The following is a 15,439-nucleotide window of genomic DNA, read 5'->3' as shown; positions in this document are numbered from 1 at the left end:
TCGTTTTCGGGATCGCTGGTAAGTCGTTGTGTGTGACTGGGCCTTTACACCTATTGCCAGAAATGGGAATTTGTATTCCTGTTACAAAGTGAAACACCAGGTCGTTCACTCAACCACCGCTCCATTCATTCTCTCTGGGGCTGCCGGAAGAAGCAAAATGCAGCGCTCAGCAGCCCCATAGAGAATGAACACTGTTGTTCCAATCTAAGGCCTGTTTCATACGTCAGTGAAAAACATAGACGTTTTTCACTGACGTGTTAAAAACGCATGTGTCTCTCCGTGTTCCGTGATTCACACGTGGGTTGTCCATGTGCAATCCGTGCTCCGTGATTGTATATGGAGATAAACTCACCTGTCCCCGCTCCTGCTCTCTGTGGTGCTGAAGAGTCACACGATGCAGCATCCGGCCGCCACTGTGTCACCTCTGCAGCTGCTTCCGGGTCGGCTCTGGCTGCATACATGAATATGCATGCCAGTAATTGGCCGGGCAAGAAGCTGCAGAGAGCAGAGGCCGAACACAGCCTCGCTGGAGTGGGGTGAGTTTAAAATGCTTTTTATTTTCAATGTCCGTGTTTTTCTGGTACGTGTTTCCACCATAGTGTGGTCCGTGGGACATCAGTGAAACGAAAATGATGAAAATGAAAAAAACGGACATGTCTCCGTGCGGAGCACACGGACACAAATGTATGCCGCACGGAGACACGGGTCAGTGAACAATCACTGATGTGTGAGCAGACTCATTGATTTTAATGGGTGTGTGTATGTCCATGATTCTGGTACGTATAAAAACTAGCACATATGTACCAGAATCACTGACGTGTGAAACAGGCCTAACAGGGATAAAAGTTCCCTCATCTGCAAATTGTTGCAAATCCCAGTGCTCCGTTATTCACCCATCAAGACGTTATCTATCCTGTGGAGAGAAAAGGGTTCTCTGGTGAAAACAAATTACCGTAACAATATTACCCTTAGTAGCCCCCATTATTCAAAAAATTGTGTAGTTTAACCCCTTCAACCCTGAGCAATTTTCCATTTTAGTTTTTTCCTTCCCTTCTTCTAAGAGCCATAAGTTTTTTATTTTCCCGACAATATTGCCATATGAGGGCTTGTTTTTTGCGGGACGAGTTGTACTTTTGAATAACACCATTCATTCTGCCCCATATTTACTGAAAAACGGGAAAAAAAATTGAAAGTGCGGTGACATTGCAAAAAAAAAAAAATAAATTGCTGGTATTCACAGCAAGTTAGTGATGACAGAGACAGGGGTCATCATCTGACCCCGCGCTGTCATGGCAAAACATTGGCGCCCCGTGATCGCATCGGGGAACAGTGCGATCTCTGCCGGAGCAGAAAAGATTGCGCGGCGAGAGTTTGATAAAAGGTTAAAAGGCACGGGTGGATCGGAGATGCCCCAGCGCTGTTAGCCGCACATGTCTTCTGATCAGATCAGCAGACATGTGCGGAGATGACAGAGGGCTTGCCGCGGGAGCGGTAACCAGAAGGAGGCGACCTAGGATGCATATATAAGTCTTAGGTTGTGAAAGGGTTAATGGGAACCATGTGTCTCGGATGACTAGTAAAGTGGCTTCTCCCCTCCCGATCAGCTTTACTGACAGGTCTCTATTCACACCCGCTCTCCAGGTCACTGACATATGTCAGTGCTGGAGAGCGGGACAGGCCGAAATCAGCGAGCACTGGGGTCCTTTACTTGTGATCTGCAATACAGTCCCCAGGTGATTCCCTATATTGTATAACTTAGTGCAGATATTGCCCCTGCACCTTTTTAGCATGGCAGTACAGTGCCCGATGTTCTATAACCGATGCAAAGTGCGCCATCTTATGCATAGTGAAAATGGTTACAACAAATAATTTATTCTGCCACTATGACCTTTCTAGAATATGTAACTTTTTTTTGCAGCATTTCGATAGAAAGGCCATAATAATTATGCCCAAAAAAGGATAACACCCCCTTTTCTTCTGCTTTTTAAGTTTTTGCGTAAGTATCATACAATAAAAAGTGTAATACATGCCATTATGGGTTAATGCATTTGTCTTGGGTGTTTATGACAAAGAAATTGTGCAAATTAAGCAAAGGTTTTGGGACAAACACAATGATAAATGCCCTTCACTGCCTAAAACTACATTTCCCAGCATGCTTTGCTACATTAAAGGCATCCTGTACGGCGCTCCATAAGGGACAAATCACTGCAAAACGTAAATAATAGCTGGAATAGAGCAACGTATACAACTAGCTCTAATCCCTCTGAGGAATGAAGGGTTAATATCACGGGGCACTGCGGACAGTACCTCTCTCCAAAGTACTTGACCAGCAACCACACGATAAGCGGCAGATTCTCCCTCTCGTTATATGTCGGCAGCAGCACCGAATACTTATCCCGTCCACCGTCATCTCTCCGGGTTTTACCCCGCTGAGCACCACCAGCCATGGCGACCGGCAACCAGGATATGACAAGCCAACTAACCCCTCCCCCGGTGATAAGCCAGCAACCAATCAAGACGCACATTTGGTAGGCGTGAAATGTTACAGTAGCCAATCAAGATAGATATGTAAATAAAATTACTTTTCAACGATTGGCTCTGATTACGGTAGGCGTGGCTTACAGGATTGAGCAGTCTGCGCTTCCCAAATGTTGTTACATCTCCTCAGCAGTTCAGGAGGAGCACATATCTGAGAGAAACTTCGTAGCTGCACACATTTCTCACTGACCATTACTGGAGCTCCCTTTTTCACCTTCGATCCCAGAGGTCATTCCTCTTGTCATTGCAGAGGTGTTTATTTTTTGTGTTCATTTCAGTGTTTTTCTACGAAAACACGAATAAATCTTAATTGCTGTAATTCCCATAGGCTCGAGATAGGAAATATATTCTGTAATATGGAGATTTCTAGAAAATTCCATCACCTTTATCTGGAATAAACCCCCAAAAATGAAATGGCGGTTTCTTATACAGTGGCCCACATTTATTTTTCCAAACTGGGTTGAAGAAAACTTTATGGATCTTTACTATGCATAGGACTATAAGTACCAGAAGGACATCACTGAATGTGCAGGCTGGGCTGCTTAATGACGACATTGTGACATATATATATGGGGGGGGGGGGGGTATGGAGGCCTAATCAGCCATTACAATAGGGACACAAATACATGGTGGCGACTTTATGTACATTTGGATTTTCAGGGATGGTGCAGAGTACAACCTCATCAGTAGTTCTGATATCTGCAGTGGGACACTGCAGTCCTAATATGGCCAAAACAAAGTCACTGTGTAGCCTTGGCCTGATGCACACAGCCAGATTTCTGGAGTAGAGACAGAGAACGAAGGGGTGAAGAGGAGCAGAAGTGGGATAGTGAGGTGACCAGGAACAGAAATGGAGGGGCAAGGAGGAGCAGAAACAGGATGGAAGGGTGAGGAGGAGCAGAATCGGAGGGCGACAAGGAGGAAAAACAGGATGGAAAGATGAGGAAAAGCAGAAAGGGAGAACAAGGACAAGCGTAAATGGAGGGTAAAGAGCAAAAACGGAGGGCAAAGAGGAGCAGAAACCGTAAGGAAGGACGAGGAGGAGCAGAAACAGGATGGAGGGGCGAGGAGGAGCAGGAAGAGGATGGAGAGGTGAGGAGTAGCAGAAATGGAGGGTGAGAAGGAGCAGAAACTGGATGGATTGGTATTCTGGAGCAGAAACAGACGGCAAGGAGAAGCAAAAATATAGGGTGAGGTGTAGAAGAAACAGGATGGAGGGTGGAGGAGGAGCAGAAACATGATGGAGGGGAGAGGAGGAGCAGAATATGAGGGCGAGGAGGAGCAGAAACTTGATGGAGGGGTGAGGAGGAGCATAAATAGGATGGAAGGCCGAGCAGGAGGAGAATTGGAGGACGAGGAGGAGCAAAAATGGAGGGCGAGGAAGAGCAGACACAGGATGGAGGGGTGGGAAAGAGCAGAAACGGATTGCAAGATGGAGCAGAAACATGATGGAGGGGCGGAGAGGAGCAGGAATGAAGGGCGAGAAGAGCAGACACAGGATACAGGGGTGAGGAGACGCAGAAACAAGATGAAGGGGTGAGACAGAGCAAGCCAAAAAAAGCTTTCTTCTCCAGTAAATGTCCTCAGGATTGATGGAAGAAGAGACAGCTTGTGTAAGGGATAGGTTGGCTGGTCTTTGTTTGGGAGATTTCCTCTTAGACAAGGAAGCGGTGACTTGAACAGACATCACAGAGGGTTTCGGGGCACTCAGAAATTCCTCTCTCCCCTTCACGAAGTCACTGGTTGCTAGTAGACAGGCAGAAGACGGGAGCGAATGGCAGGATGGTACCTCGGCAGGCCTGGATGGATGGGTTTTCACCAAACACTTCTTGTGACATCTCTGCCCCCAAAGATTTCCAGCCCAGAACGGACTCATGAGCATGGAGCCAAGGCAGGCCTAGAAGAAAAGGAAAAGACAAATGGAGAAGAACAAGGAAGGAAATGTTGTCCGAATGCGCCTCTGCCACACGCAGTTCCACATAAACAAAGATGAAACGTATGGGTTCAGACAGGAGCATTCCACCCACGCATGACACCTGCAAAGGACGCCAAAGGCATCAGATACGAATCAAGAAACGCTCCACCACAGCTTGTTGAATGAAACTTCCCACAGAACCAGAGTCCAGATGAGCTGTTTCAGAGAACTGTATTCCTCCATATGATATGGACACGGACGATTCCAATGAAGAAGAGGAACTGCTTTCACTGAAGGAGACCCCTCCTACTGAGCCAAGGTAAGAGGGTTCGGGCCTTAGGGGACAGGCCTGGATGAAATGCCACAGTAGAAGCCCAACCCCAAAGCTCGATGAAGGACTCGTCGCTGTTCCCCCATTTTGATATCATCCACTTGCATGGGCTTAGGAACTGGGCGGAAGCTGAAGCTCTAGGGCCTAACGGTTTTTGGGAGGCTGGAACCAAATGCACAGATATTATTTCATGTGCGACTTCCTTGGATCGTTCCTGGAACCTGCGTTCGACCCATGTGGCTAAGGAGATAAGATCATCAAGAGAAACGGGAATGTCACGACTGGCCAGTTCGTCCTTGATCCTCCCAGATAAACCTTCCCAAAAGGTGGACACCAGAGCCTGACTATTCCATTCAAGTTCAGAAAAGTGGGTATGGAAGTGAACCGCATATTGACCCACAGACTGAATTCCTTGTCGCAGCTGTAGAAAAGAAGACACAGCAGACACAACACAGCCTGGCTCATCAAAGACTCTTCGGAAGGCCTGCAAGAATTCCAGAATATCAGCGGTAACTGGGTCGTTTCTTTCCCATAGAGGATTGACTCATGTGAGAACTTCCCCACCAAGGTGTGATATTAGGAACGCCACCTTGGACCGGTCTGAGGAAAACTGGTGGGCCAACAGTTCAAAATGCAGGGTGCACTGGTTGATGAAACGGACATTGTTTTGGATCACTATCAAAACGAAGTGGCGCAGCCAGACGAGGTACGGATACAAGCTGGGTGGGGCCTGGGCATTGAGGCGGACGTTCACAGACCTTAGATGGGCTAGACTCTTATTTTGCTGTTCCCGCTTCTGCAACATCTTTGTGTTTGTGCATGATTCATGCATTGTTCTGCCATTCCTGAGGCGGTGCATGTATCTTGCCTCTGGGGTTTTGGTCTCTTGAGAGGGCTCTGTTTGTTCTGGCCTAGTTCCGCGGGTCACGCAGCCATATCTTGGTGCCGTTGCCTCCGGGACGCCGCCAGTAATATTTCTGCTGTGTGCTCCGTTCCTGTGAGAAGTTCTGTTTCTTATCTGGCTACCCGGTACTGTTTGTCCTGACATCCATTTCCCTTGCCTGACCTGATTTCCGTCCGTCTTGCCTGACCTGACCACCGTCCCCCTGACCTGACCTCCAATTCCCCGACCTGTCCTGATCTCTGTTTCTCCTACCCGTCTGTACCTCCTTCAAGGGACTTGACTAAGCGCCCACCGCTAGGCGGACGCCAGGTGCTACTCCCAGGGCAGAGAACGGTACTGTGGCAGCTGACCAGTCTCTGGTGTAGCAAGGAGTATCGGGGTAGCTGAGGCTGGAGGCACGGCCGGTTTGGTCAGGCACAGTCTGTGGTGTAGCAAAGACTACTGGGGTAGCTGAGGCTTGAGGCATGGCTGGGTTGGACAGGCACAGTTTCTGATATAGCAAGGACTACTGGGGTAGCTGAGGCTGGAGGCACGGCTCAGACGGACAGGCAGGGACATAGTACATAGTAACAAAAGCACAGCGGACAAGGGGACCTGACAACTAGCTGGCTATGCCACAGAAACACTAGCTAACTAAATACGTTGATCAGGCACCTCCCCCAGTGGGAGATTGCCTTATCTACCCAATACCTCTTAGCGATAGGCTGAGAGTCACTTCCTGGGAGTGGCGCACTAGCCCTTTAAGAAAAGGGAAGTGGCGTGCGCGCCCCAGGAGCACTTCCAGAGTACCTGTGCCTCTTGCATAGGCCCCAGGAGGAGGACGCAAGGCATGGAGGAGTGAGGAGACGCCAGGACACGTGTGAGAGCCGGCCGTAGCGGTGAGTAGCGCGCGTCTTTGCGGGAGGGGGAAAGCGGGGACCACAAGGATGCCAGTGTTACACATTGTTACCTATTTTTCTTTGTGAAAATGTAAAATCTGGGGCTGAAATATTTTATCGGATAGGGGTATAATATTCTGTGACAAACCTGTGGTGTCAATATGATCACTGTACCCCTAGATTAATTGATTGACGGGTGTAGTTTGTAAAATGGAGTCAGTGATGGGGTTTGATTTTCTAGCACCTCAGCTACTCTGCCAATGTGACGACATGGCACCCCAAAACTATTCCAGCAAAATCTGTACTGCAATATGGTGCTCCTTCCCTTCTGACCTTTGCACTGTGCCTCAAAAGCAGTTTCTCAGGAGAAAATGTGTAACAAATTGTACCGTTTGTTTTCTTCTATTACCCGTTTGAAAATTAAAAACTCCAAAGCAACACTGTACTGGAAAAAATGGGAAATTTTCACTTACTCATACCAAATGTTATACAATACTGTGAATCACCTGAGGTTGATAAATTCTCAAAATACCCCTAGATAAATTCCTTGAGAGGTGTAGTTTCCAAAATGGGTTGAATTATGAGGGGTTTCCACAATCTTGGCATGTCAGGGGTTCTTCAAATGTGACATGCAATCTATTCCAGCCAAAATGGCGCTCCAGAACTTAAACAGTGCTCTTTTTATCTTCCGAGCCCTCCTGTGCCCCCAAACAGTAGTTTTCCACTACATATGGGATATGTAGGCGAAATTACACAACAAATTGTATGGTCCATTTTTATTGATACCCTTGTGAAAATTAGAAATTCGGGGCAAAAGCAACATGCTTTTCTGACAAATGTATTGTTTCATTTTCAAATTTCTTGGTAAGTTGTGTCACCTTGCCTCTCAAAGTCACTTCAAATGTGATGTTGTGACGCCCCTGGACTATCAGGTCATCACAGGGTACTGCACAAACTGCCCTTCCGCGCAGTATACCGCCTCCCTCTTGGTTCTGGGTCCCTAACTAAATGGTGTTGCCTCCAACAGCAAATCAAATCCTAGATACACCCTGCACCACACCCACCAGACCCACCAGTGGACGGCTTGAGTGGAATAGAGTCGCCGACCTGAGGGGTCAGGGAGGGGAGGTGAGTGTAGTCAGTCTGAAGAGTCAGTCTGTGAGTGGAGAGAGAGTTGGAAGGTAGCCCTTGAGCTCAGAGGAGGTCAGGAGTGGTGGCTCCTGGAAGAGCTGTCTAGGTTGCAGACGGTGATCTGGGCCTAGAGGAGTCGGTCGTAGGGGATTGTGGCAAGGTGTCTGGACTTGTCGAGGAGGACAGCCGGCAGCATAGCACTGTTACTGATCCGGGAATGAAGGCACGATGGGGTACATGGACCTTAGGTCGGGGTGTAGCTTCAGGCAACTCGACAATTCACCTGAGGAGAACGGAGCCTTTATGATCTGTTCCCACCCGCTCCAGAATCGGGGCACTTGCTCAACGAGGGTGATAGGACTTTCCAATCCAAAGCAGTCCAGAAAATCCCAAGCGTGAGTCCTGAGAGCAAGCTCCCACACTTAGCCATAGTGGGGAGCGAGGCCCGGCTAGTTCCATACTACTGGGCCACCAAGTTGAAGTCAAACTTAGTGCCAGGAGGCAGGTCACGGATCACCAGGCAACACTATTGGGGACAGGGCCCGGACGAGCTCCCCTCAGCGGCAGCGGTACCCAGAGACTTGGTTTACCCGGTTGTCAGCGTCTGCCTATGTACTACGGTAAGTGAGTACGAGAGTGACCCCTGCATCCCACGGCACCCCTACACAGAGTTCCGGGGCATCCCCTGACCCATGGAGGGTTACAACACCTTGCTGCCCCACTTTATCACCCCGGGTACTCCCCACGGCAGCGGCGGTACTCCCCAAATTACTGTACACCACAGGTGGCGTCACGAACTATATATCAACTCCCCTGTAAATATCCCCCTTACATTTGAGTGGCCGTACGACCCCCGGGTCCGGAGACCCTCGAGCCACAGCGAACCCGGATCCGAACAGCTCGGCTGCTTCCACGGGGGCGGCACACCTCGATCCCTAAAAAATTGTTTTTGTAAATTATTTTGTTGGAAAAATGCAAAATTGGTGATAATCTTTTAACACTTCTAAAAAATATATTTTTCAAAAATGGTGCTGATGTAAAGTAGCATACAAAGAAAAGCCAGCACACTGTAGCTATTGTGCTCGAGGAAAGGACTAAGGGATACTTTACACACTGCGACATCGCTAGCATTTGCTGGCGATGTCGAGCGTGATAGCACCGGCCCCCGTCGTACGACCGATATGTGGTGATCGCTGCCGTAGCGAACATTATTGCTACGGCAGCGTCACACGAACATACCTGCTCTGCGACGTCGCTCTGGCCGGCGGTCCGCCTCCTTTCTAAGGGGGCGGTTTGTTCAGCGTCACAGAGACGTCACAGCAGTGTCACTGAACCGCCGCCCAATAGAAAAGGAGGGGAGGAGATGAGCGGCCGGAACATGCCGCCCACTTCCTTCCTTCCTCCTTTTCCAGTGGAGGCAGGTAAGGAGATGGTTGTCGTTCCAGCGGCGTCACACATAGCGATGTGTACTGCCGCAGGAACGACAAACAACATCGTACCTGCAGCAGCAACGATATTATGGAAATGAACGACGTGCCAACGAGCAATGATTGTGCATGTTTTTGCGCTCGTTGATCGTCGCTCATTTGTGTCACACGCTGCGATGTCGCTACCGGCGCCGGATGTGCGTCAATAACGACGTGACCCAGACGATATATCGACAGCAATGTCGCAGAGTGTAAAGCACCCCTTAGTCCTCAATGTCATCAAATATAACCTCAGCACCAAATGAGACAAATAAAGTTCGTGAATGCTACAAAAAGTGAATAATTTTATTCCAAATCTGCACCACAGAGAATATCCAAAGTTGGCATTTCGACCTGTTCAAGGTTTTTGTCAAGGATATCTTTTGTATATAAAGGATGGGTATCAGAATATGTGCAATATATACAATATGTACATAAATCTCAGAGACATACATAAAATATGTACAAAATATGTACAATAAATATACAAAAATATACACAAAAAATAAAATAAAACAAATAAAATATATATATACACACACGCGGTGATCCAAAAGTTGGTGGACAGTATGTGTAATAGGGTTATGAAGGGGGAGATTTATCAAACATGGTGTAAAGTGAAACTGACTCAGTTGCCCTTAGCAACCAATCAGATTCCACCTTTCATTTTTCAGAGTCTGTGAAGAATGAAAAGTGGAATCTGATTGGTTGCTAAGGGCAACTGAGTCAGTTTTACTTTACTCCATGTTTGATAAATCACCCTACCCCCTTCATAACCCTATTATGTTTCGTGTTTCGGACATGCACCGCCCCAGCAGCGGTCGAACCGCTCGGATCCAGGTGTCACTACTAGTGGCTCGAGGGTCTCTGGACCCGGGGGCTCAGGGTCACTCCAAAACGTGATGGGGGGTTATTTACAGGGGAATTACATAGTTTGTGACGCCACCCATGGTGTGCGGTAATAGGAAGTACTGCCGCTGCCGATGGGAGTACCCAGAGTGATGGAGTGGGGTAGCCAGATGATGTTACCCTCCACGGGTAGGGAAAGGCCCCGGGACCCTGGATGGTGGGATGGATTGCAGGGGGAGTGCAGACTCACTGGTAACAGGGGTTAATTAGGTACTCATTCCGAAGGAAAGCAGACGCTGACAACGTGGTAAGCCAAGTCTCTGGGTGCCGCAGCCCTCTTGGTTCCGTCCCCTGCAGTACTGCCTGATGGTCCGGAGCCTGCCTCCATGCACAGAATTTTAGAAGTGTCCAAGTAGCCCGTAAGCTTTGAGCTGTTCGGGCCCCGCTCCCTACTATGGGTAGTAGAGGAGCTTGCTCTCAGGAGCTCACATTTGGGATTTCAATGGGCTGCTTTGTTTGGAAAGCCCTATCACCATCATTGCGCTAGTACCCCCGATCTCTGAGCTTCATGGGAACAGTCCATAAAGGCCCTGTCCTCTGCAGGTTAATTGCCGGGTTACTTGAAGCCTCTCCCCGACCTAGGGTCCAGTACCCTGACGTGCTTTAGGCCCCAGACCGGCTATTGGACTGCAGCTGCCGACTGTCCTCCTCGACTAAGCCAGGCACCCAGTCACAATATCACGCAACCCGGTCTCCGACTCCTCCGGGTCCAGACCACCGTCTGCATCCCAATCTGCTTCTCCCCTGGGAGCTCCAACTCCCAGCTTCCTCGAGCTCCTCACTGCTTGAGGGCTACCACTCAACTCACTTGTCACCTCCCTGCCTGACTCCTAGGTGGGTGGCTCTATTCCAGATTAGCAACCGACTGGTGTGCCTGACAGGGTGTGTTGCGAGGTGTGATTGGGGTTTTAGATGCTGATGGAGGCAGTGCTGCAAGTTGGGAACCCAGAACCAAGAGGGGTTGAGTCCTGAACTGGAAGATAAAGAGCGTGCAGTACCTGACTAGTCCAGGGGTGTCACAATTACACATACTGTCCACCTACTTTTGGACCACCCTGTATATTATATATATATATATATATATATATATATATATATATATATATATATATATATATCAGTGGAACCTCGGTTTACGAGTAACTTGGTGTGCGAGTATTTCGCTATACGAGCAAAGCTTTCTGTAAATTTGTAACTCAGTTTACGAGCAAGCTTTGCTGTACGAGCAAAATACTCACCGCACACACTTCCGGTTCCGTACATCCACCGCACTCTAACATGCTCTTGTAGTCCACACAAACACACAAAGGCACACAAACGCACGCACACACGTATTATACTCACCTTACCTTCTGTTCCATCGCTGGCCTCCTGATTCTTGTAGTTCGCCAGTACAGGATGTGTATCAGGTAAACATCGCGACGATGGAGGAACTTCCGTTGTCAGCTGCTAATCAAAGACAGCGTGCTGACCAATCAGAGGCAAGCGGCTTCTGCCTTTGACTTCAGCGCTCTGGCAGCGGAAGTTCCTCCCTTGTCGTGATGGTTACCTGATACACATCCTGTACCGGCGGACTACAAGAACCGTGAGGACGGCGATGAAATGGAAGGTAATGTAAGCATAATATGTGTGTGCACGTGTGTGTTTGTGCATGTGTGGAATGACATAATAGGGGACCAGGATGGGACATTTAACAAGTTGGGGAACGAATTGTCTGCATTGCAATGATTTCGTATGAGAAATCTTGCTTTGCTGAACGAGTAACTTGGTTAACAAGCACAGTCCCAGAACGGATTGTTCTCGTTAACCAAGGTTCCACTGTATATATATATATATATATATATATATATATATATATATATATATATATATATATATATATATATATATATATATATATACAAAAAGAAAAAAATGTACACAAATGCTGTATATACACAAGTAGAGAGTGCATTATATTGTAATGTAGCCTTACAGTAGTGGACTAGATAAATGCAAAGATATGATCTCATATTAAGACGTTGCTAAGGACTACTTGTCCTACTACTTTTAACCCTTCTAACTTCCTAACAAAATAAAATTATGTTTCAAAAACTGCGCTGATGTAAAGTAGACATGTGGGAAATGTTATTTCTTAATTATTTTATGTGACATAACTCTCTGGTTTAAGGGTATAAAAAATTCAAGGTTTGAAAATTGGCAAATTTTCAAAGTTATTGCTAAATTTCTCATATTTTCACAAATAAATCCAAAAAAAATCCTAAATTTACCAGTAACATGAAGTACAATATGTCACAAAAAAAACGATGACAGAATCACTGGGATTTGTTGAAACGTTCCAGAGTTATAACTAGAGTTGAGCGCGGTTCGAGGTTCGCCAATTTCATGTTCGAATGATTTTGGGGGGTGTTCTAGATCGAACTAGAACTTGAGCTTTTTGCTAAAAGTTCGGCAGCTCGAGTTACGTTCGAGAACGGTTCTATCAGCAAAAAGCCAAGCTAATTACTAGCTGGCTTTTCGCTGTAATAGTGTGAGCCACTCTGTGATTCACACTATTATCTAATTTCAGCGTATAGTGTGCGGGGGGGACGGGGTTTATTTAGATCTGTGTTGCTGAGAGAATGCCGATCGCCATTTTTTTTTTTTTCTTCCCTAAGCGCGCGTGTAGTGGGGCGGGCCAGCATGTCAGCCAATCCCAGACACACACACAGGTAAGTGGACGTTTTGCCAGACAAGCAAGGGCATGGATCATAGGTTGTGAATGTCACATGTCCTTGCATTATAAATACGGCCATTTTCCCTCACGGCGCCATTATCTGCCTTCTGCGTCTAGGTGACAGTCACCGCTCACGCAGCTCCTGTCACCGGTTCTGCTGTGTACGCTATACACACAGCGATTTACAGAATAGGGACAGAAGTTTATTTCAGCCCTTTTCAGGGCTCATTTTCTTGGGCTAAGAGCCATAGGTGACAGTCAGGTCCATGGAAACGCTGTATACAGCTTCAGATAACAGCGTCTGTGTACCTAAGCTCAGGGAATTCCTTGCTGCATTTCACCATTAGGAGGGATAAAAAGTGAGGCTTCCTTTCCTCTACACTGACCCACAACCCGGCCACTGTACCCTCCTGCCCATTTTTGAAAAGCTATTTTTATGGCAAAGAGTGCTGCCAGTTAGTGCCATCCAAAAAGTGGCTGCTGTACTGCATTAGTGTCCCACTTGTGCCAAGCAAGTCCCACCACCTCTGCATTGTACCCTGCTGCCCTTTTTTGCAAAGCTATTTTAATAGCAAAGAGTGCTGCCAGTTAGTGTCATCCAAGAAGTGGCTGCTGTACTCCATTAGTGTCCCACTTGTGCCAAGCAAGTCCCACCACCTCTGCATTGTATCCTGCTGCCCTTTTTTTGCAAAGCTATTTTAATAGCAAAGAGCATACCTCCCAACTTTTCAAGAAAGGAAAGAGGGACAAAGTATGCGGCGCGCGGCAAATTTTGACCACGCCCCTAGCCACACCCCTAGCCACACCCATTTAGCAGTAAGGGTCATTCAGCAGATGCCGTGGACTGTTCATTCATATTCATAGCAGTCAGAATTTTTTTATATTTCTGTGTCACTATATGACATGTTGCTTATTTGTGCCTATCAATCTGTGTTCACACGTTGCATAAATTCTGTTTCTTTTTGTTTCTGTCTGCACCAAACTACACAATAACAATCTTCTCTGTTTTTTCCATTTTTGCTGAATTTTTTCTGCCTTTTCTCCATTATTTAATGCGTTTTTGGTTCAGATGTGAATCTGCGTATTTAAGTGTTTCTATTGTACAGAGAAGCTTTTTCCTGCATTTTTTAAGCTCCACATAGAAACCTCCAGAGAACCTCCCCCCCCCCCCGAAAACCGCAGAATTCAGGAGCGTCTTTTCATGGAACCACATACACTTTACTTGGACAATTAAACACAGCAGAATAAATGTGCAAAAAAACAGCAGAAAAAAAATGCAGCATTTACACTACATGTGAATATGGACTAATTGTCCAAGCAAAGTGGATGAGACGTCCTGAAATCTCCGCTCCTGGTGCGTGAAAAGACGCCGCTGAACTGTGCGGATTTGGTGTTTCTTTCTTTATAAGCTTCAGGATTCACATCAGCAACAAACATGTATCAAATAAGGGGGACAATGTATAAAAAATACCGCAAACACGCAATAATCAGAGAACATTGTTATTGCACTCGTGGCGCGGACACCTGCAGAAAAAATGCAGCATTTACGCTATGTGTGAACACGGCCTCAGTGATCAATTTTTATTACATTTTTTATGGGTTTTAATAAAGAAAAATAATAAATTGCGCCTTTTTTTTCCGCCATTTACCGATCCCCATAAATAATCTGATCGCTGTGTTGGTCAGGTCATTACGATTACAGGGACACCAAATATGTCCATGTTATTTGCTGATTTGTGATGTTTATTATTTAAAAAAAAAGTGCAATAAAATTACATTATTCTATTTTTTTTATTATTTTTAGTAACTTTATTAGAAGAAAAAAATCCTCTTTTCCTCTCCCTCTAGAATACAGGACATAGAGATGCTGCTCTGTACAATGTAGCTGTGTCCTGTGTAATCTGCTGTGTAAGAGGCTGCATTGTAGGTTCATTTATGTGAAATCCTCCCTCTGACATCATCAATCCTAGTGGCTAAACAGCTAGAGCAGCTAGGAAAACTAGGAGGCTGCTGGACACAAGTTTTGAACGTTGCTGGTTTGAATCCAAGGTGGTGAAGATAAAAAAAAAAAATTGTATTTGTATTTTTTTCCTCATTTCTTTATAGTATTTTTATGGGAACAAATGAATCTGACTCTTTCACCAACATTAAGATACAGTATTTATCTATCTATCTCTATCCCTCTATCTATCTATCTATCTATGATTCTATCTATCTATGATTCTATCTATCTATCTATGATTCTATCTCTATCTATCTATTATCTGTCGTGTATCTATATATCCCTCTATCATCCATCCCTCTATCATCCATCCATCCCACTATCATCCATCCCTCCCTCTATCCCTCCCTCTATCTCTCCATTCATCTCTCCATTCATCCCTCCATTCATCCCTCTATCCCTCCCTCTATCCCTCCATTCATCCCTCCATTCATCCACCCATCCCTCCCTCTATCCCTCCATTCATCCCTCCATTCATCCCTCTATCATCCATCCATCCATCCCTCATTCTATCCCTCCTTTCATCCCTCTATCATCCATCCATCCCTCCATCCATCTTTGCAGCTGAATTCCCTGCTTCTGTTGTCTGCAGTATAGAGGTCAAGATAACAAAATCTTCCTATTGCTTTCATTACAGGCAGTAGCTCAG

General features: G+C 46.5%; 1 protein-coding gene across 1 annotated transcript in view; it reads right to left on the bottom strand.

Moving 5' to 3' along the window:
- DPM1 (dolichyl-phosphate mannosyltransferase subunit 1, catalytic) overlaps positions 1–2,479 on the bottom strand; it is a 34,386-nt gene extending 31,907 nt beyond the window's left edge. The window contains exon 1 of the mRNA XM_075347846.1: positions 2,308–2,479. Coding sequence (XP_075203961.1) covers positions 2,308–2,447 — 140 coding nt within the window. The 5' untranslated portion in view covers positions 2,448–2,479. The remainder of the gene's footprint in view (positions 1–2,307) is intronic.
- Positions 2,480–15,439: the final 12,960 nt, after the last annotated feature.

This window comes from Anomaloglossus baeobatrachus, chromosome 5 (genome assembly GCF_048569485.1).
Source record: "Anomaloglossus baeobatrachus isolate aAnoBae1 chromosome 5, aAnoBae1.hap1, whole genome shotgun sequence".
Classification (NCBI taxonomy): domain Eukaryota; kingdom Metazoa; phylum Chordata; class Amphibia; order Anura; family Aromobatidae; genus Anomaloglossus; species Anomaloglossus baeobatrachus.
This window is presented reverse-complemented; position numbering and strand designations above follow the sequence as displayed.